We start from the raw sequence: 24,140 nt of genomic DNA on the forward strand, positions 1-24,140 counted from the left end.
TGTTATTTTAATTAAAATTAATGGCTCAATTTTAGCCGATATGGCTAACTCAATATATTAGCCAGAAAATTTTGCTCATGGAGATACAAGTTTTATATTATTCGAGAAATCTCTAGGCTTGAACAATATTTTTTGGCAAAAATATTGAGTTAGCTGTTTATAAAAATCAGCTCAAGTCGAGCCGTTTAACAACACTAATTAAAATAATTAATAATTCTAGGACTTTTATATTATAAGAAAAACCAATATGATTTTTAAGATAAACCCGGCCGAAGGCCGAGGCTTTTATATATGGACCCCCTCTAAGGAAAATTCCTAGCTACGCCACTGCTAAGAGGGTTAAAAAAATTTTACGGGAAATAATTAAGAGAAGGTAAATAAGAAAATAGGTAAAAAAGCCCATGTCCTATTAAATACAAGTTTTTATTACTCTTATTTAATATTGTGTGAGAATCGAAACATAATAGGATTAAATAAAATAAAAAACACCAATAAAAAGATGATCACTTATAAATAAAACTACTTCTTTATCGACATTTCCAAGACTAATATATCAATATTTGAAGATTTATTATCCATTTGTACCGGAGAACCTATTTATAAAAATTCCACATGTTTACTTTTTTCAATGGAAATCCGTCCAATAGAAATCCCTCCTTCTTACGCGCTTTCTTTTTTTAAAACATATTTTATTTAAATTTATTCAATATGCTTCAAGATTATCAAGAGCATGACCACCAATACCAGCATGAATACAAGGTATTTTCACAAATTACAATTCATTCCTTTTTAAAATAAATGAGCTAATTTTTATGATTTTTAAAAATTAATTTGATATATAATATTTTTCTCTATATATAATTATATCTGTTCATATTTATATTAAAATATAAAAAATTATTAGTATTTAGTATATATAACATACTTAGAGATTTTAAATTAAAACTCATTTTTTTATTTTAATTATCTACTAGTAATAAATGATAACATTAAATCTATTTTTTAATTTATATTAGACTTAGACATAATTAGAGCTAAATCCTAAACTAAATAAAAGTTATGTTTAAAATTCCATTCAAACATATGCTTATGTAACTTAATGCTATAACTTTAATAAAGAAATTAAAATATTTTACTTATTTTTATCTTCAAAGTATTAAAATAGTGAATAAATCCTAGAGTATTTGAAATTAAAGAAATCAATTTAATCAGAAAAATTAGAATGATTATATGAATACAAATTTTTATTTTATAATAATTTAATTTTAATTATTTTAGAATAACAACTTTATGATATTAACAATTTTTCTTTTAGATGATAAACCTTTGTTTTATTTCATATGCACATAATTTAAAAATATATAGTAAAAAAAATAATATTATAAAATTTTAAATAAATTATAAAATATACAAACAATTATATAAAAAAAACTAATTTAAAAAGGAGAACATATATAAGAAATTTTTATAATGCCATTTGGCTCAACCATATCTAAAATTATTTCCCCTATTTCAGCCTAGCTGGGTAAAAAAATTTTTTGGATAGCCTGGACTGTGTTTTTTTACTTTTAGGCCTAGTCCAGATTTTTATAATTTTGATTATAAATTTGCTGTTGTAAATAATTTAACTTATGGAAGGAAAAGTTAAATAAATGATCCATATTATTATTTTTCAACTAGCTAATTGATATAATTTTCTATTTTAAAAAATTAAACTTGGTTTGTAATTTTTTTAGGCTTAGCCTAGAATTTTAAAATAATACTATTTACTCTCTAGGCCCCACTGTAGTTTTTGATCATTAGTAATAAAAAATATATCTTCAACTGACTATTGATTATTGAAATTGAAAATGGATAATTACTGAATTTTTAAAGCTTCATTAGCAAAAAAATATATGCAATTTGTTTTTATCTTAACTGGATTATCATAATGTAAAATAAATATGAATGAGATATTTTGGCCAAAAAACGTCTAATTAAATTTAACCTTGTAAATTTTTTTTACTACATTAAAATATATAAATATTTTTTAAAATAAATAATAGTTATAAATCAAAAAAAAATATTAAAAAATAAAATATTTTTTAGCCATATTTTTCTCAGTTGTATTCCTGTAAAAAATTTGTATTACCTTAAAGATGTTTATACAAATCTTAGACTTAACCTAGATTTTCCTGGAGCAGAGGTTGGGGGGGGCTTGTGAATTTTATTGGAAGGAACAAGACTCACTTTTTGCAGACCTTAAGTAACATTTTTTCCAATCATTATTTATAAATTATTAACTTAGCCTTCAAATGAAGCCTTTAGCGTTGTTTTTAATTAAAAAACATGCGTGACAAATCGAATCAGTTTTTTTTAAAAATATTAATTTTAATCAAGGAAATTAAAAAAAAGAAATGTTTATTTTAACTTTTAAAAATTGAAACCCCTTTTAAATAATTAACATTTGAGAACTTTTTTTAGTTAATTTTTATCTTTATGGTTTTTCGATATTTTTCCAGATCATTTTCGTAATTTTTTTCTTTCTGAAATAAATTGCTAAGGTCACTTTCTTACATATTAGTTTTTTGCATGCAAATTGTAGCATAATATACTATAAATTAGTGATCTGCATCGGGCCTGATTTTTCAAGCCCTGCCCGACCCGAAATTTTTTTGACAAAATTTTACCGGCCCAAACCCGAAATTATTTTTAAAAATTTTGCCGACCCGAATTTATTAAAATATAGGAATTAATTTTTTTTTTAAATTATTTATACCCAAAATAAAAGATATATATTTCATATGGTGTCTAGTTTCTATAAATAAAATAAAATATTTTTATTTAACAAATTCAAAAAATTGATAAATTTAGATATATTTAAAAAAATCCAACGCTTGACCCGACTCGGCCCTAATTTTATAAAAAATATTTTGACTATTGAAAAATAAAGATGGGCCTAGTATTGCTTTTATTTTAAATTTCTATGGAAAATACTGACCCTATAAACATAATTTTGCGTTTTTATAAATTTGTTTTATTTTTCTGTTTTATTTTAAATTTCTAGGGAAAAAAACCTACCCTTATAAACATATTTTTTGCGTATTTTTTTTAATGAATTAAATAATTGTATATAAATCAAAATTTCAATTTCCTCTTTCTATTTGATTTCCTGTTCTTAAATTTATGTTTTAATAATAAAAAGTCAGGGTACTAGCTTCCATATCATATTAGCTAATTTAGAATTTTTATAAATTTTAAAATGATAAAAACAATCATCAATCTGTTATCATTGAAATCTTCAAACATTGATAATTTTAGAAAAGTATGAAATAAAATAAAATTACCATCCCCATATTTTAGTGAAATAAGTGTCATTATACAGTAAATGTGGTGAACAATGTAAGATTTTATTCTAATTTAACACACATTGAAATTATTTTTCGGGACAAGTAAAAAAAATTTTGTTCGGGATCAGGCTGGGATTTATTATGCTCCAATTTTGAGCGATAATACACAGATTTCGAGTTCAATGCTGAGCCAATTTTTTGTCTCGCGCTCCACTGCTGAGCCAATTTTTTCGGCTATAAACTTGGCTAAGCCGTTTTGGAGTCGACTTAAGTGGAGCGATTTTGCATCACTACACACATATACGGACCTCATTTAATTTCGATATTCTAGGTTACAATCATATTGAGCAATAATTTAAATTACATTTTATTTAATATAACCTTAATAATGGTCCTTTAATTTGATATTGATATATTTATAGAGTAGAAGTTAGTTATGCACCAAAAAACCGGATTTTTTTTAAAGCATGGACCTTTTATATTCCAGGGATTTGTTTACTCTTTAAATTTGTTTTCACAACGTTTGCCATACTTTGTTATTCGTAGGTTGCTATCTAATATTATTTCACCTACATTTACTGTCAATTATTAAATTAAGCTTCCAATATATTTATAAAATGTTCAACACATGGGTGTTTTATATACTAGGATCCAAATCACAAGGCCTTAAAGGAAAACAAATTTGCTAAAACCCAACTAAAATATCATCAAGTTACTTTTACATAAAATTAATCCTTTTTTGTCCATAAGCTTTTATTGTTATAAAATTATTATTGCAACACAAGCGCCTACTGTTTTCTTTTATAAATTAAATTTTTTTAACTATATCTATAAGACCCCCTATATAATATATTTCTTCAGATGCTTAACAAAATTTGGAGGCAGGACGTCTTTTTAAACCAATATTTTAACCCTCCGGAGGTTCCGGGTCATGAAAATTATCGGCGATAATTTTTAATACCCCCCCCCCCCCTCCATCTTAGATATAACTTTAAATTTACGGTAAATTATCTTTTATAAAATTCAAATTCCAACAGCCGTATTCATTTTTTTAATTGATATATTTTGTGTTACAAAATTTAATCATTCAATCTTTTTTTAATTAAACCAATTACCATGTATTTGAAATTCCAGCAGCCGTCATCATTTTCATAATTGATAAATTGTATGTTCTTTACCGCACTAAATTTTATTCTCTTCATTATAAAATTATTAAAAATATTATTTTTGTTATATTTAAAATAAACATTTGAAACGTAAAGATCTGAGAAATATACTTCACTGATTGAAAAATATGCGATTTTGTGTAAATTTGCGATGGTTGCAAATGATCTGCTGAAATCATAAAGCAATTGAAAGAATTATTTAAAAAATTCTCGAATAAAAGTATGAAGTTAACGAATTTTATACTGGACGCTGGAAAAATAAGGAATTTTTGATGACAACTTATATGGCACGGAAAACTAAAAATTAGATCTAAATATTGTTAAGCATAGAGGGTTATGTCTATATTCCGGAGGACATTAATTATGATGGGGTTAATTTTTTAAAATAAAAACAATAGACACTTGCCAAACAAATTATTTCATATTAGTGAAAGTTAATAAATTTAAAAAATTCAAATATATAAGTTAGCGACAATGTGTTTTTTCCGGTAATATGTTATTTTTTCAACTTTAAATAATTTTTTGAGCGTGTTTTAAAAATTTTGAAAACTGATTTTACCGGAAATGTATTCCATTATGTTTGGAATACCTATCCTATAAATTTCAGACAATTTTTTCATAAACTTTTAAACTTAATATAATTTATATTCGATTCCATATATTTTATATAAATTATTAATAATTCAAAGATCAACATTAAAATTGTCTACAATTCATAAGATAGGTTTGTATTTCAAAAGTGATAGAATGGTAAAATCCAGAGTTGTTAAAAGATACTTTTTAAATGGATCTAGATACAGATACATCTTCTAAAATAATATCTAGATACAGATATTTTAATCAAAAATCTATCTAGATACAGATATTTTAATCAAAAATCTATCTAGATACAGATATTTTAATCAAAAATCTATCTAGATACAGATATTTTAATCAAAAATCTATCTAGATACAGATACAAACAACTCTGGTAAAGTCCGATTTTTAAATTTATTTAAACGAGCTTAAAAAAGGATTTAAAGATGTAAAAATAACACATTGTCGGAAAAAACACATTGACGCTAACATATACAGATTAATTTTACTTTTTAAAGGTGCTAGTTATTTCCATACTCTAAAGAGATTCTTAATGATATGCAATTGGGTTTTAAAAATTTTCTTTCTAAGGTCGTAAAAACTGATTTCGCAGGTTAGGCCCCCGATTCGTTTTGAAGCGTCTAAATCTTTTCAATGAAATGTTATAAGGCAACATGGTTTCCCCGATTTAGGCCTCCATGTCATATATGATACCCATACCCGTGAAAAACATAAAATCTACATCCTGTCTGAAATATTCAATTATAGCGTCAGTTAGATCTGATAGTTAAAATACCTACCGCTTTTAGTATATTACTTATGTCCAATTCCTTAAATTACCTTTTAGTTTAACGCCAATCACATTGTACATTAGCGTCCGCAGCATAGGGCCACAACATCAACCACGTCGGCCTCACACACATACAATTTATGATCTTAATTTTATTACCGGATCCAAGGATATACGCCTTATTGCCATATACAAGGATATATGCCTTAGTAAAAAAATCTCTCAAATCATGATTAAACCCAAAATTACTTTAAAATTTTTTCGATTCTCAAATATAGTTCATATCTATTTATTAAATGTGAAGCATTTTTTCCAAACGCTTTTTCTACCCTTTCAAAAACCTTATCTCGAGGCAGGGAAACGCGGAGTCATAAATTAAAATTTGATTCTTTTCTCTGGTTATTATTAGGGTTGTGCCAATCCACCAATTTTTCACCGATCCGATATTTTCCCATATTATTAAAAATCGATTCGATATTTAAATTAATTTTTATTTACAATCTATTTTTGTATCAATGTCATAAAAATATCAATATTTTTTATTTTAAAGAAACCAACTAACTAACTCTTATGAATGATTAAGTGTATTTTATTTTTTTTATACCCCAAAAGTTATCAATCTAATTTAAAATATTTTAAACATCTCCATCCGACTTTTAAAAAGGGCTAAATCAAAATTTTAACCAAATATTATTACCTAAGCCTTGAAATATCACCTAAGTCCAAATCTTTCTGCCATCTGAGGGCAAAATCAATAAGTTTGAGTAATTTACTCTTGGTCAAAATCTTGTGTTAACCGTTTTTAAAATTGGCTAAATCGGGCCGTTTAGCAACACTAGCTAAATGCGTCTCTTTAGATATTTTAAAATCCTTTTCTTGTTGCAGATAATATAACAAAAAGTGATTTAGGTTTTAAACTATTTTTTTAAATATTACAACAAATAAATTGTATTTTAGTTCCTTTCATTAATTTATTATTATGAAATTTAGTGTTGTTAATTAGTCTAGTTCTTCCCACTACGGCTATGACTAATTTTGTCGACAAATTAACCCATTTAATTGTCTTAGTTGACCCATTATCAAATTTTTGAGCCGAACTTGTATCACTGTCTAGTCGGAGTTGGGGTAAAAATATAAATTGTATTGTAAACAAAATATTAAACTAAATTATAAATGAAATGAGGATATATCATAGAAATATATTTTTAGAATACGCTAAATTATATTCTAGGGACCTATATCAGACCTATATTTTTAGGTCCGACCCAATACGAGAAAAAATATACTTTTTTTCAGATATTAACCAACCCGAAATATTTTTTTATCAGGAATAAAGGTCCAATTCTATTTTTATTTATTGAATTGGATCAAAAAAGTAGGGCCTATCTACGATAGTGGAATAACATAATTGATGAATAAAAATATAAAGAAATTTTGATATCATAAAAAAATTTATATAAACATTAGGGGAATTTAATATTTTGTCGACTCTCATGTCATAATTAAAATTTTGAAACCATGGTCCTTATTATGCTTATCTTCCCATGTAACTTAGGCTTCTCAAATAAGTTAAAACTTTGAAAATAAATATTTTTTCCTTGTAATTTTTTTTGTATTAAAAACCTTCCTTTTATACCAGAAATTCTATTTTCACTCGTATATTATATTTCTTATTTTAATTTTGATTTTTTGTTGCGCCTTGTGACACCACTAATTTTTTGTATATGTTAGTGTCAATGTATTTTTTCCTGCATATTTTTTCAACTTTAAATCATTATTTGAGCAAGTTTTTATAAATTTAAAAATTTGATTTTACTGGAAATATATTTTATCATGTTTGGGATATCTACCCTATAAATTTCAGACAATTTCGGCATAAATTTTTGAACTTAATATAATTTATATTAGTTCATAGTTTTTTTTATGTAAATTATGAATGACACAGCCAATGGACACAAAGGTTAACGTTAACGGCAAAATTGCCTACAATCCATAAGATAGGTATTTCTAATAGTGTTGTTAAACGGCTCATTTTGAGCCAATTTTTAAAAACGGCTAATTCAATATTTTATTAGGAAAAATATTATGCAAGTCTTAAGATTTTGCTCACAGGTGGCACAAAGGTTTGAACATCTATTAACGAATCGAGGCTTAGACAATTTTTTTTGGCTTAAATATTGAGTTGGCCGTTTTTAAAAATCGGTTTAAATCGAGCCATTTAACAACACTAATTTCTAAACATTCTGAAATACATTTCCGGTAAAATTAGATTTTTAATTTTAAAAAGCGTGCTCAATAATGATTTAAAGTTGAAAAAATAACACATTGCCGCTAACATATTTTATTAAATTATTTTGAAAATAAATAACACACCCCCCTCCCCCCCGTCTCTTTCTCTCAAAATCTCTTTTTTAAAATAAATTTTACAGTGTGTTTGTGTTTATACATTAATCCGTAATTTAATAGAATTTTTATCCATAAATTTTATATCCATTAAACTGAAATTATATCGTTTAAAACCATTTTAATATTTTATTTAGTGTTATTAATCGACTAACTAATGGTTATAGTCGAAAAATTCGACTAAAACTTTAGCCACAAGTCGACTAACGACTAAAAACTTTATCTAGTTAACTAAGTTGATCTATTTTCGGCTTAGTCGACTAAATCAAATTTTTGAGCCTAACCGAACCTGCATCACTGTATAGTCGGGGTTAGTGATGTTAATTAGTCTAGCTCTTCCGACACTTGAGATATCAGGGAAAATAATCCATAGAAAAGGGACAATTTCCATATTTATTCGCTTCTTGTTTTTTTTAAAAAAAATTTGTAAACGTATTAAATTAAAATTTAAATGTGGATGGAAAAGGGATGATTATCATAATTGTTATTTTTAAGCTTTTTCGAATTTTTTTGCTGAAACAAGCTGGTTTTAAAAAGTGCGAGTGGACTGACGGGTTAAAAAAATTTTAACGGGCAGGTTAAAAAAAATTTTGAGGTGTTATCGTCTGGAGAAATTAATGAGATAATAAAACTTGTTGGATTTGATTTGCATAGAAGAATATAACATCGACGTGGATAAAAATATGATTTCACCCGTTTTTCTAAAATCATAGAAATTAAATTTTAAATGCAATGTTTGAAATAGGTGTTCACGTCAAAATTAAAGCACAACAGAAGGGTAGATGAGGCTGTTAGAGAGGAGAGAACAGTATTTAATGACAAAAATTTAAATCTTAGAGTAAGGAGATTTTAGCATGACTATAGGCTACTTACTTTATTTTAAAATTTATGAACAATTTATTTAAATTTCATTACTTTTAAAAAATTTATTATAATGGTCTCACTTATTTATATAAAGATCTCACTTGAGGAAGAGGATATACTTTGATATTCAACTTTTGTGGAAACGGCAATAAATAGATTTGCCAATGCTACCAAAAGTTAGAAAAATATTGGCAATTCTATTATAGGAAGGTATTAAACAAATAGGAACGTATTTGAACTAGAGATCTGCAAAGTTAGGCCCGGCCCGAGTCTGTCCTGGCCCGAACGGGCTGGGCTTGGGCCTAATTCTATTTAAAATAATCGGGTTCAGGCCGGGCCTAATATTTTTAAAAAAAATCGAACCGGGCCGGGTCGGGAAATTCTTTTAAATATGTCTCTATTTATCAATTTTTTATTGAATTTTTTATTTAAAATAAAAATATTGGATTTTATTTATTGAAACTAAACGACATATAACATATGCCTTTTATTTTGAGTAATTATAAAAATTAATTTCTATATTTAAATAAATTCGGGCCAGGCTGAGTCGGTAAATTTTTCTTAAAAAAATTTCTGGTTCGGGTCGGGCAGCAAAACTTTTTAAAAAAATTTTGGTCAGGCCGGGCTTGAAAAATTAGGCCCGATGCAAATCACTAATTTAAACCCAAAAATGTGGATTCATTATTATTTTTGCATTGTAATTACAAATAATATCAATAAATAATAATTTTATATTATAAATATTTTATTTATTTAAAATGCGCGTTTACTATATAAAAAATATAAAGGAAAAAATGTATAGATTTATATTACATAATATCATTTTAAAAGTTCGATGTCCCAGCAATCAATGAATAAACATTTCTTCAAGGTGATGGATGAAAAACCGTTTCGTTTTTTTCATACATTCCACCGCCTTGCTAAAAATTCTTTCACCTGCAACACTCTTAGTTTGTGTCTCTGGCCATTAAAGATAAATTTGGGTATATTTTGCTATTTTTAAGTCACCAATCGAGTACATTGGTTAACGGGCTAGCTATGTACTCTTTTAAATATAAATCTATTCATCTGTTATAGGATCTGAATATTCATAAACACTCCTAAATAATCAAGACAAATATATAACTATGTAATCATATTTACCTTCTTTGTTTATTATGTTTACGCACTGAATACGGTATATCTTCATTATAAAGCTCATAGAAATCGTACACTGACGACCCGTACATTATACTGTTATATTTCGTATATAACGTTTGGAAATGTATGAAATAATCAACATTATTTATGGATTTGGGCAAAAACATTTTCTTTGTCTTTGGGTTTAACAAACACGATATAGTTTGAAAGAGAATTCATATATTCCATATATATTTTGACTTTTTTAACATTACACCAGCAGCATTTTTCAATATTTCGTTGCCATTATTTTCATTAACTTCTTCTAATGTTTTAACAATTTCATCTATAAATAAAACTGCCGACCCAATTGTTGTATTTGTATCTGAAAAAATTTATTGGGTAATTTTATAGAATGGTTTCAAATTTTTTTTAATATCTATTAAATATTGGGCCTCTTCATTATTTATAAAAATTTGGTTGTCAGGAAGGCTTCCTTTCTTGCCTAAATTATTTACCGCTTTATTCTATAAAAAAATAATATAATGAGGTTAGTTATTACTTTGTTCAAAGAAAAGGTATCTGGCCAAATTTATAAATAATGCTGATTATTTCAAAAATTTCCAAACGTTATATACGAAATAACAATACAATGTCCGGGTCGTCAGTGTTCTATTTCAAAGAGCCTGATAATGAAGCCATACCTTATACATAATACATTAAGAAGGTAAATATGATTACAAAGTTATATATTTGACTGGATTATTTAGGGCTATTTACGAACAAATCCTATAACAGATGAAATATATTTAAAAGAGTAAATAGCTAGCCCGTTAACCAGTGTTCTCGAATGTGGCTTAAAAATAGCAAAATATAACCAAATTTATCTTTAATGGCCAGAGACCTTTTGGCCCAGCAAACTAAGAGTGTTGCAAATGATATCATGTTAACATTTTTTAAATCTATACATTTTTTTCTCTATATTTTTTGTATAGAAAAAGCGCATTTTTAAATATTTATAATATAAAATTATATTTATTAATATTATTTGTAATAATGAATCCAATTTTCTGGGTTCATATACGTTTCTATTTGTTTTTAATACTTTCCTATATAGAATTACCAATGGTAAATCATTTTATTGCCGCTTCCACAAAAGTTGAATATCAGTTAAGTATATCCTCTTCCTCGAGTGAGATCTTTATATAAATAAGTGAGACCATTAATAGTAAATTTTTAAAAAGTAATGAAATTTAAATAAATTGTTTATAAATTTTAAAATAACTAAGTAACCTATAATCTTGCTAAATTATACAAATCAATCTCCTTACTTAATAGTTAGATGGTTTGTTCTGTCATTAAATACTGTTCTCTCCTCTCTAACAACTTCATTACCACTCTGTTATGATTTAATTTTGACCTTGAATGCCAGCTATTTCAAACATTATATTTAAAATTTAATAAATGAATTTTCTTTGCTTTTGGAAAACGGGTGAAATCTTATTTTTATCTATGTCGATGTTATATTATACCATGCAAATCAAATCCAACAAGTTTTTTTATCTCATTAATTTTTCCCAACGATAACATTGACAACAATTATCGGTACTTTGGTATTAAAAATGTTAAAAAAATTTTTAGCCCGCCTATTGTTAAATTTTTCTTAACCCGTCCACTCGCACTTTTAAAATTATTTAGCTAGTTCGCCCAATTAGATGGACGGGCGTGGGTTAAAACCAGCTCGTTTTAGCAAAAAAATTATTCGTTTAAGTCGACTAATTAGTTGATAAAGTTTTTCGTAAAATTTTTCTACTATACCTATTAGTTAGTCGTCTGTTAGTCTACTAAATCTAGTCGATTAACAACAATAATGAAATTATTTGTAAAAGTTATATGAAAATACAATCATAAAATAACCTAAAACAATATAAATCGGTTTTTTAAAAAATATCGGCCCGATCCGATATTTTAAAAACGCTAAATATCGGTGCTGTTCCGATATTTGATATCAGCACAGCCCTAATTATTTGATATTATCAATATATAAATTTTAAAAAAAATTCTGAGAGCGGGTTAAATTGCTGGTTGATTTGATATGAAATTCATTCATTATTTTATATATTAGACCCTAAATAAGATTGCCATTTTTTCATCAGGGATCCAATCCGTAATGAATTTAGGTGCTGATTAGGATAAAATAGGTCTTAGATTTAGGTTAGGCTGTTAAAAAATTATCAATTCGAATTGAACTTCTGGAAACCGATTCGAATTTCTAGAATCCGATTCTAACTTTCATAGATTATTTTTCAATTTTATCTCTAAAACATACATAAAGCAACAACATTTATTTTATTATAATGCACAAACGAATATAATTGACGCCGAACAACTAAAATTCCAAGATCGTCTATTAAATTATAACAAAATTTTATATTGTTTAGAACATTTCTATAAACTAATTTGGCTATTGGTGGCTGATACTGGGAAATCACAATTGATTGATACCAAAAACAGTTGAAATATCAAATGTTCAAACCAGTTCAGGGACTCTTTTGGAGGTTTAAGTTAGGGTAACAAAAAATTTGACAGTTTAGGTTCATTAAATAATAGCGGTGGTTTAGATTCGGTATGGGTCCCTACTGAAAACTATCCCTTTATTTCTAAGCAAAAAGTATTAGCTAATCTATATTAAATCCAACTTATTTTTGGATATCATTCTCAGTTTTATATTTTTTTTAATAGGTATTCAATGATTCTATTCATGGACATATAGAAATGCATCCTTTGTGTGTCCAAATTATTGATACCCCAGAGTTTCAAAGATTAAGAGCCATTAGACAATTAGGAGGTTGTTATTGGGTGTTTCCGGGAGCAGCTAATAACCGATTTGAACATTCTCTTGGGTAAATTTGTTATATATTTATATATAATATCTTTGCTACCAATCTAATATCATAGCGTAAGTTATTTAGCGGGACAATTAATTCGGCATTTACAAACCAAACAACCTGAATTGAATATAACTGAAATCGATATTTTATGTATCGAGATTGCTGGATTATGTCATGATTTAGGTAAACTTATATTAAATATTATATTCAAAAATATTATATAGGTCATGGGCCCTTTTCTCATCTATTTGATAGACTATTTTTACGATATATGAATCCCGAATCCACTTGGACAGTACTTGAAACTTTGATTTTAAACATTTTATGTTGGTTTATAGATTTATAACTCATGCTAGATAAATCTTAATATTTGAAAACATTTTATAAATATTATTTGCTATTTTCTCAAATATTAAATTAAAAAATGGCTATTTAGCAGGTTTATAAGGAAGGTATCCATAAAAATACTTGAAATTTAATTTAAATGAAACATTTTTACAAAGGCGTTTATTTAGGCCTGCTAAAGCCTCCTTAGCCCCCCCTCCCCTCCCCTTAATTATACCATTGCATTTTAGGTTGTATTTTTTTAAATAATGCTTGAGGTGAGGAATCATTTAACTTAATATTTTTTAATATAATAAAACTTAATGAAAGCACGAAAAAGGATCGATTGATATGCTTCGCCATATACATAATAAGCATGAAGAGCTAAAAGAAAATTTTTGTAAATTCGGGATAGAGGGACGCAATTTTTTATTTATATTGGAGTTAATTGCTGGTCCTCTTTGCGAACTCATGGGAGAATCGGACACTTTTAAATGCCATAAAATCGACAAAAATCAATCTACCCGAGAATCCAAGCGCATTAAGCGCAGCAATTCTATTTCATTTAATCATTGTGTTAACCCACTACACGAAAATGTAATTTACAAATTGAAACATATAATAATGTTTTTTTTACAGGGATGGAAATATCTTGGGAGAGATAAAGAAAAAAGTTTTTTATACGAGGTATAACTTTTACTTCATGAAACTATCTTAAAATGCACGACTCGACCACAGGATATGATTTGCAATAATGCAAATACAACTAGCGTTAGATACCTTTATTCGATTGAGAAATGATTGTTTTAGTATACAAAAAAAATGAATATTTCATTGGATAATTTCAATACTAAAATATAATGGGTGGCGCAATAAAAACGTTTTCCACTCTTTTTTTGATATTTATTATTTTACTATGTGTATATAACTCAATATCCTCAATTTTTTTAGAATTTGATTGAGTCAAGAAAATTTAGATCACAGAGGCTAAAATTTGACAAAAAATGATTGACCACCAAATTTTTACTTATGGTAGAGTTGTGTGTTTTAAAATAGTTATTGTTATCGGAGACCTGTAGAGTTTTTTTATGTCAGTTCAATATTTGAAAAAATTAAGCATTTTTAGGTCCGGGCCTAGATTTAAAAGAAATTTTTATTCGTATTCAAACCTAGTCCACCCCGGACTTTCAAAATTTTGTCATTTTAAATAATTTTGTTTGTATTGTAATTTTTTCAAAGAGAAATTGAAATACGAGCAGCAAATGAAATATTTGATCTATATGATTTTTAAACTGGCGAATTTATATAATTAATATTTATCAAAGACCTGCAGGGCCAAAAGCAAGTTTAAAAAAATTTAAATATCGGGGCCGGACCTGCACGGTTTTTTTAAAAAATTATAATTATATCAATATTAATCAGTTGTAAAAGGTTGTAAAATCATATAATGAAATGCTTAATATTTACGTACTGCTCATATTTTCAATTTCCCTTTAAAACAAAATTTTAAAAATCCGAGCCTGGCCAAAAAATTATCAAAAAAACAGGGCCAGGTAAAAAAAAAAATTTTTTAAATATCTCGAACCGTTTTGAAAATATAAAAATTTTCAAAAATCTGTGTTAGGCATGTCTGATATTTCAAAAAAAAAAATTAGGCCCGACATGGGTTTTGTACTTTGTTTTAATACTTTTCGGGTTCCCGGACCTTCAGGTTTCTGATTATTATGAATTATTTGGCCATATTCATCCTGAGATTTTAAGTCTTATGTTCATTTTTTGCTTAAATCAAATCCATTAAACAAGAAGCAAGTTGGTAATATTAGTACAAGAAAGCCATTTTCTGATTGTTTGCTTTGTAAAAATAACTAATATTATATTTCTTTTAATAAAAATTTTTACTTTTGGTTCCTTGGATTAATTTTACATCTTATTAAAACTATAATTTACATTTTTTTAGATAGTTGCTAATCATAAAACTGGCGTGGATGTAGATAAATGGGATTATTTTGCTAGAGATTGTCATCATTTAGGCATTAAAAATAGTTTTGATCACAATAGACTTTTAAAATTTACTAGGGTCATAAATGATGACGATGGTTTCTTAACCATATGCTTTAGAGATAAGGTATAATGTACGATTTAATTTATCGTGTAAATTAATTGTTATTTAAAGGAAGCTAAAAATTTATATGACATGTTTCATACTCGAGACACACTACATAGGAAGGCATATAAACATAGAGTCTCAAATATCATCGAACTAATGTATATTCTTCTATTATTCCTAATATTAAAATTATTTAAAAAATATTTTTAATTGATTGATTAGAAAAAACGGGATATCAAATTTTTTAAAAAATATTTATAGAACCTTTCATTGTTTGATTATTGCTGGTTCTAACTAGACCAGGGTAAGCAATTCACTAATTAAATAATACATTTTCATAAAAAATAAAAAAAATTATCAAAATATTTCTATTAAAATTGGAAAATAAAAATCGGACATAAATTTATGGCTTTTTTCACAAAAGAAACCATTTTTTACCACTAACATTTATCATGATTTTTTTTTTATAAAAACTATTGGGATATGTTATAAAATTTGACTACAAGTTAAAAAAAATTTAATCTTAATAAAAAGTAAATGCGCCGTTAAAATGGAAATACCAGTTTAGAAAGTCGAGTTAGAACCTTATAATAATCATACATTTAATTAAAACTTTTTCCCTTTATTTCGATTTTAGATTCTCAGAACTAAAAATATAAATGAAAAAAAGTAATAGTAATTAATCTTTCTTTAAAGCATAGCGCAATCAATTTTTTTACTCAAGGCAGAATATAATTTTTTATTTTTTGTCTATCTATATAAATTATATATTATTGCTAATACAGGATTACTGAGGCGTTGGCTCTTGCGAATGATTATATATTCTATCCTGGTATAGGAGGGTTTATTAAAAATGAATTAATTATATAAATAATATAATTTATTTAGTCAAAAGTTGAAAATGACTGAGGCCATAAACGATATGGTGGCCTATACACATTTAACTGATTTCGTTTATTACCAGATATTAAACTCTGATAATCCTAATATACTTGAAGCTAAGAAAATATTAGAGAGAATAGAAAATAGAAAATTATACAAATATATAGGAAGAATAGAATATCATTTGCCAATCGAACCAACAAATGTAATTATAAATAAACATTATATATTATTTTTTATGATTTTTGAATTTTTAGGCTTTTATTTTATATTTTACTTTCTGATGTGACAGACATATAAGACAAAAAATTGTTTAGTTTTGGTGTAGATAATCGGGTTGGTTTGGTACCGAGGAGGGGTGAGGTTGGTATATATTCATTAGAAACTAAACTCCCTGTGTAGATTAGTAGGTAGGTACATAGCTACGATAGAAAGATCCCTCTCCATCATCTTGAAAATTAATTATTTAGTATTATAAAATATTGTGGAAATAAGGTAGATATCGACCTTTTCCTTGATAATACATATATTTTAAATATATACTTGTTTAGGCCTTATTATATTTTTTTAGTTGAATTTATTTCACAAAGGTCAGATAAAATCCCAATTTGGGTTAGAAACTATTTAATATTTCTGTTAATAATGTTTTTTTCTTTAAATGAAATTCGGAAAAATTAGGATGGTTGGCAGTTCCAAAATTGTGGTATTTAACCTACCCAAGTCTTCCCCCCATCATTCACTATTTTAAATTATCATTATTAGAAATAAAACTACTATTAAATATATAAAATCACTCAGATTATTTTATAATTTTAGACATTATTGGAGAAAATTAAATTGGAGATTATTTTACAATGCAATTCTGAGCAATCGTCAAGCTCAAAATTTAAATTAAATGATATAGCTCTTCAAGTATAATTTTTATTTAAAAAAGCAACTATACTACGTAAAAATAAATAGATGGTTGAGTTTGATTATGGCATGGAAGACGAAAATCCTCTAGAAAATGTTAGATTTTATACTAAAGAAAATCCCAATGAAGCTAAAAAAATTCTAAAATCAGAAGTATAAAAATTATTATAGCATGATAGTTTGGTATTTGTATGTTATGCAAATGAGGCCAACATGAAGGGGGGGGGGAGGGCTAGGAGTAATTTGCATATCTTGCAGTAGATATTACACGTTGCTTTTTAAATATTTTCCCCCATGTAGGTATGATACTTGGGTAGTGCACATTAGGTAGTGTCATACCGAATAACCTAAAGTCCATCACTTTAATAGAAGGGATGTCATCCCATGGGGCTTCAGTTAAGCCGCGATGAATCAGAAATCTGTTCTCTCTCTCTCCTTCATCCCCATCCACATTCTTTTTTTATTTAAAATCACCTCACCGCATGACCTTACTTTTTAAAGTTCACCTATAGATTTAGTTTTGTTAAACAGCTCGATTTGAGCCAATTTTTAAAAATGGCTAACTCAATATTTTAGCTAGAAAAGTGTCGCCTAAACCTCGAGATTTCGCTAATAGATGTTTTAAATCTCTGTGCCATATTATTCTATTTTTAAAAATCCGTTTTACGAAACTAACCAGATTTTGGTTATCCAGTATATTTGTTTTGAGTTCGACTCCTTATTACCTTAAATATTATATTATTTATAAAACAAGTTAATTAGTTTTAAAATTCTTATTTTATATATAGGTTTCAAATATGTTGCCTGAGAATTTCACCGAGAGATATTTGACTGTATATTCTAAAAATGTGGATAATAGAGTTAATTCCGTAATATCAAATGCATTTTCTATATGGTGTTCCGATCACAACAATTTAAAACTTTTGGTAAAGCGCTATAATATGTTTTTTTTCACCTTAATTTTTGAGATTTTTTTTGTTTGAATTTATTTAAGATGTTACATTTTTTATAGGTATAGCGAATTTTTCGCTCAATCTCACCCAAGTAATTCTTCGACTTCGTTCATGATTTACGAATTATTAAGAATTATTTAGAAAGTATCATTTTTAATCTCTCCCGTCAAAACAATATTATTAAATTATGTAATGATCAATTTTTAAAAGAAATATTTATTGTATTTTTTTCAAGTGGCATAGTAATTGATAGTTTATTGAATGTATAATATTTGACGTGGGTTTAGAAATGTATAATGATTTCCGATACTTATTCTACACTTTCACCTAGAGTTGTGAATCCATGCACTAAAAAAGGTTTGGGTTGGGTTCAGTATCCCCGAACCTGGTTGAGAGCACAGAAAAATAAAGAATTAGAAAATTTATTTAAATTAACAAATATTATATTTGGTATATTATTAATTTATTCCTACAATTTTTGAATGTAAAAACGAATATATGTTAATTGTTTTATTATGTGAATTAAAAATGGAAGGCATTTTAAAAAATCATTAGCATACATTACTTAAATATCGTAGATATATCAGCAATTCACTCTTTTAAAGAAATCTACCTTTAAAAAAAAGCTAAATGTTAAAATTAAAATAAATTCTAGATGCCCAAAACCTAGCTGGCAGGGCAACTTGTTTTTAATAAATTATTTTCCCTTTAATTTTGTTATTTTATTTGGTTTTACTTTTAATTTAATAATTTAACGAACAAAATAAATATTCCTAAATATTATTTATGATATAAAGTTTTACAAAATGATGGTGGTAAAAATTAAATTAAAAATTTTTTACATAAAATCTATTAAAAATAATTCAATGAACATGTTTTTAAGAAAAAATAGAAAAACAATTCCTGATTCAATCCTTAAATTTAAAAAATGGACTCGAGTTCAATAAAATCTTGAGATTTTGATTCTCAGCTTTCCAAGAGATCTTCAGATAATGAGAGGAAATTTTTTAATAAAGGAAATGGCGAGGTTGAATTGGAATACTAAAAAGGCATTATATCACTTAAAACTCAGTCTGGTTTATATGGTTCCTAAACAGATTTAAAAAATAACATTTAAAACATAACCTACGGATATAAATAAGGTTTTTGGTGATTATTGTTTGAAGAGATAAGAAACTATCATATAAAAGAGGGATGTAAATTTAATTCCAATCAGTTCAAAAGAAACGATGATGATTGCTGTAAATAAGGAAGAAATAATTAAATAGAATTGAATGAACTAAGTTAATAGAGCTGAATACTAGACTAAGTGATTACCAATAACGGAATCAATCAATACTTTGGAAATAAAAATTATCTAGGTCAATAGGTAATAATTTGTGAATTTAATTATAAGAATATTTTCTTTAATAAATAAGCATAAATTAGTTGTATAAATTTCTTCTCAAATTCAAATGTAGTATGTATTTATTTGTTAATAAATTTATAAATAATCATCAGATATCAATGCCTACTTAACATTTTAAAGCTATGCAAAATTTAAATCAATGCCATTCATTACCTCTAGATCTCTTATAACGTCATTTATATTATATAGTATTTAAAAAAATTGCAATAAAATTATACAACGCGATATTTATATCTATTCAATTTATTTCCATTATACACAAATTATAAATCTTTATTTTAATTTTTTTTAAATGTTCTTATTCAATACTCTTAATTATACGCATTATATATAGATATATATATATTTAAAAAAATTTTATTATAATAAAATATATAGCATAGATAATTTGGCTTTTATGTAATAATTAGAAATATAAAAAAAATATCTAACAAAAATTGCCACCCCCACCCCTTTAAAAAATTTCCTGGCTTCTACTACAAACCCATATATAGTAATATTAAGTCCCAAAAACGCAATACACAATAATGATTAATTAAAAGGCTATTTCCAGACAGAACGTTTTTTCAAAGCGGTTTTTGGGTAATGTTACAGGCAATTTTTTTTATTTCCAAAATGATAGTAATTTGTCGAATTAATTTTTTTAGAAAATATAATATTTGAAAATTAAATGACGTCTGAAATTTGGATCCTGATTTTTTTTTCAATACTATATTTTATAAAAAAAAATTAATTCGACAAATTGTTATCCTTTGTTTGGAAATAAAATTGATAGTAAAATTAGGAGTCTGCAAAGTAATTTTTTCGCAGTCCAAGCACAACCCGAACTGAGCCCACTAATTTGGAAAGTCATTATGGTTTGTCTTCCACCAATTTAAAATATTATCATTTTCAATAAACAATTTAGCATCTAGTTATCTTTAAAGTTCGCCAGCTTCAACGCTAGCATCAGAAAACGCATTGTCAGCCTCCCATAGAGAGAAATCCAAAAACGTATCTGCCTATTCCATTCATAATATAATAATAATTTTAAAAGATATATATTTACTTTGTTATTTTTTAATTGATAATTTTATTATTAATTTAATGAATATGGTGAGTTGGTATTTATAGATTTTTGTCCAATCATATCTATTGATCGTCTCAGCATTGATCAACATGTTAATATGTTCGCACAAATTTTTATAATGTTCTCGGAATAAAATTTTCATATCTTTGGGCCCAGGTGGAATAAATCTATTTAAAATTTATCCACCATTATTTTCCGAAATTTTTGCAACGGCTCGTTAACCTGCGAGTTTAAATTTAGAGATGAGCTAAAAAAAAACTCAATATTTTGTGATAACACAATATAACTCTGTGAAGGATAGGTTTTAACCCTCTATTACATATATCATATTTGAATACACATACCATAAAAAAGGAATAAATTTAATATGAAATTTTTTACAGTTTAATACACATGATGTATAATAGATACACATTTTTATTTATTTCTATTGTTAATTTTTTCAAAAATGAAAGACAGCCATTAATATAAAAATTAAAATACGTAGTTTACAACTTTCGAATAGTGACATTTTTTCTATTTTATAAATTATGTCATTTCTCTTGTGCAAATTTTTAAGGAACATGTAGTTTAAAATCCTATTAAATAAAAGTAAAAGAAATGTTTTATATATAATCAGGGGTTCGAACCGAACCGCAAAACCGGAATGAACCGTTATGATTTTCTGAACCTTAACCGAACCGTTATGAAGAAAATATTAAAAGAGCGAACCGAACCGTTATAAATATTTTAAACCGGTTCAAAACGGTTTTAAAAATAATTAATTTTAAATTATTAACCTAAATTTAAAATTTTAATTTTCCTTGAGGGCATTTTTTAAATTGGTGATTTCTTTTCAAATTAAATATTTCCATATTATCAACATTATATATCAAATTAAATATTTTTATATTATCAACATTATATATCAAATAATACCAGGTTTGTTGTTTTTTCTTTAAATACTTAATTTATAAGAGATTAGACAATTTATCTGTTAATTAGATAAGATATCTTAAAATCAGACATAATTATTCTTGGCTAAATTAAATTTTTTATCTCATTATAAAAACTTGGATCATAGAATTTAAATGACAATAAATAAAATAGTCAGCAATATTTTAATGATATAATAATTTTTTATTTATAATCATTGTTTTTTTAAATTCAGAATTCTAATAATATAAATTATTTATTATTATAATATGTTAGTTAGCATTTACCATTATCATATATGCAAAATAAAAAAATATGATTAAAGAATGGCATTTGTAATGAATATTTTTCTAAATCTGTATTTTTAAATAATAAAAATCTTACTATAAATCGTTTAAATAAGTTAATTAACATTGCATTAAATTATTTTTATACTTTTATTTATTTATTAATGTGTTTTATATTTAAATAAACTTACAGTGAATTAAAAATAGGAATTACATTTTGATGTTAAACTAAATATAAATACTATAGTTTAACTTAAATTACCTATTCTGTCATATTATATTAACATCTAACAGAAATAAAGTACTGACCAATTTTTATATAATATTGTTTTACAATAATTTCTTATTAATTGATATATTCAAAAAAAGTTTATCTTAGTTTATATAGAATATATCAGAGTGGGTAATTTGAATTAAACTATACTAGTTATATTTAGTTTAACATCAAAATGTAATTCCTATTTTTAAATGTAAGTCTATTTAATATAAAACACAAATAAATAAAAGTATAAAATAATTTAATGCAATGTTAGTTAACTTATTTAAACTGAAGATTTAAAGTAAGATTCTTATTATTTAAAAATACAGATTTAGAAAAATATTCATTACAAATGCCATTCTTTAATCATATTTTTTTTTATTTTGCATATATGATAATGGTAAATGCTAACTAACATATTATTTTAATAATAAATATTAGAATTCTGAATTTAAAAAAAATATGATTTTTATAAATAAAAAATTATTATATCATTAAAATATTTATTGCTGACCATTTTATTTATTGTCATTTAAACTCTATAATCCAAGTTATTTAAAAAAATAAAAATGAAGGTAAAATTGTTTCTATTAAGCTTTTTTATTTATTCTATTTATATAATAAAAGATTTTTATCTATCATCATATAGCTTTTTAGTTATCTATTAAATGGTTCGGGAAAAGTCAAATCCTGTACGTTCCTATTTTAAATTAGATATCATAAAAAATCAATCTATTTGTAAAATAGAAGATTGTGGTAAGATCTTAACTGGAGACCATGCTGCAAATCTTGAACGACATATAGAAAGATTCCACAATAGGGAATTCAAATTATTAAGAAAAAAGAAAGAAAATTTGACTATTAAAAAAATTCAAATAACAAAAACTGCAAACCAGTATAATACAATCCAAGATGCTTTTAAGTCCAACACTACTACAATACAAATCAATATAAATAAAGAAACTTTAATCCGCTCCTGCACCGAGCTAATAACAGTTCGTAGGCCAATAAAATCAATTGACGACAAAGCATTTCGAAATATTATAGATCCAATAATTATAGGATTGGGTGGAAATTTAACTATCAATTCGGAAAAAAAGATTTTTCTCTAAAATTAATATATACATGGTTAATGATGAATTTTTTTTAAAATTAAATTTATAAAAACCGGAACAAACCGAAAAGAACCGTTATAAATTATAAACCGAACCGATATAAATTTTTTTTAAAAAAACCGAAATGGAACAAAACCTTTATAAAATTTTAAACTAAAAACCGGAACGAACCGAACCGTTATACTAAACGGTTCGAAACCCTGTATATAATAGATTGTTATATTCATTAATAATGTTTAAATTTAAAGGTACGTGTACCCAGATACATAATGCACACAAATGCAATATGAATTTGGGCTTTTTTGATTATTTTTTTATATTAATAAATGTTCTTTATTCGCTATCTATAGGCAAAATGCTACTGTATTCCATAGTTCTGATTCTAATCTTATTGGCTCATCAGATGTAGAAATTCTTGATTCAAGATCAGCAAAAGTTGATTCTAAAGGAAATGCGGTATTTCTACTATTGGTACCACTACATTCCAATTTTAAATTGTGTTTTGATAATTGGTTCTGTGGTATAGAACTTAAGTATTACTGGCCCAAAAGGGATATTGCTACAGCGAGTGCTAATAAATTTTATAATTGTCTGTTTCCAACTGAAAAAGAATTCTAAAAGATGGAGCGTGGATTCACATAAGATCACATAAATGGTATCACCGTATAGTATTCCATATACTTGATATGATGCTCATAAATCTTAGTTAATTTATAGGCGAGATTTTGTTAAAGGTACCGGTAAATAACAGATGCCATTATTAATATTTAA

General features: G+C 25.8%; 1 protein-coding gene across 4 annotated transcripts; it reads left to right on the top strand.

Annotated features, from left to right (window-relative positions):
• The first annotated feature begins 528 nt into the window (after window positions 1–528).
• Window positions 529–20,763, top strand: LOC135925928 (deoxynucleoside triphosphate triphosphohydrolase SAMHD1-like). 4 transcript variants are annotated; one of them, XR_010571760.1, is made up of 15 exons: window positions 531–759; window positions 12,990–13,150; window positions 13,206–13,321; window positions 13,363–13,433; window positions 13,793–14,059; window positions 14,102–14,149; window positions 15,420–15,587; window positions 15,636–15,727; window positions 16,355–16,411; window positions 16,458–16,656; window positions 17,268–17,363; window positions 17,412–17,516; window positions 18,152–18,289; window positions 18,376–18,505; window positions 18,552–20,041. XR_010571760.1 is itself a non-coding variant. In XM_065461516.1 (14 exons), the coding sequence occupies exons 1-14, from the start codon at window positions 709–711 to the stop codon at window positions 20,668–20,670; spliced, it is 1,608 nt and encodes a 535-aa protein (XP_065317588.1). In that variant the 5' UTR covers window positions 529–708; the 3' UTR covers window positions 20,671–20,763. The 4 variants fall into 4 exon arrangements, 3 of the variants coding, with proteins under 3 accessions (XP_065317588.1, XP_065317589.1, XP_065317590.1); XM_065461516.1 differs by lacking the exons at window positions 18,376–18,505; window positions 18,552–20,041 and adding an exon at window positions 20,632–20,763 and having other exon boundaries at window positions 529–759; XM_065461517.1 differs by lacking the exon at window positions 18,376–18,505 and having other exon boundaries at window positions 530–759; window positions 19,817–20,041.
• Window positions 20,764–24,140: the final 3,377 nt, after the last annotated feature.

The sequence above is a fragment of the Gordionus sp. m RMFG-2023 genome, chromosome 3 (genome assembly GCF_954871325.1).
Source record: "Gordionus sp. m RMFG-2023 chromosome 3, tfGorSpeb1-WG-v2, whole genome shotgun sequence".
NCBI classification, from domain to species: Eukaryota; Metazoa; Nematomorpha; class Gordioida; order Chordodea; family Parachordodidae; genus Gordionus; species Gordionus sp. m RMFG-2023.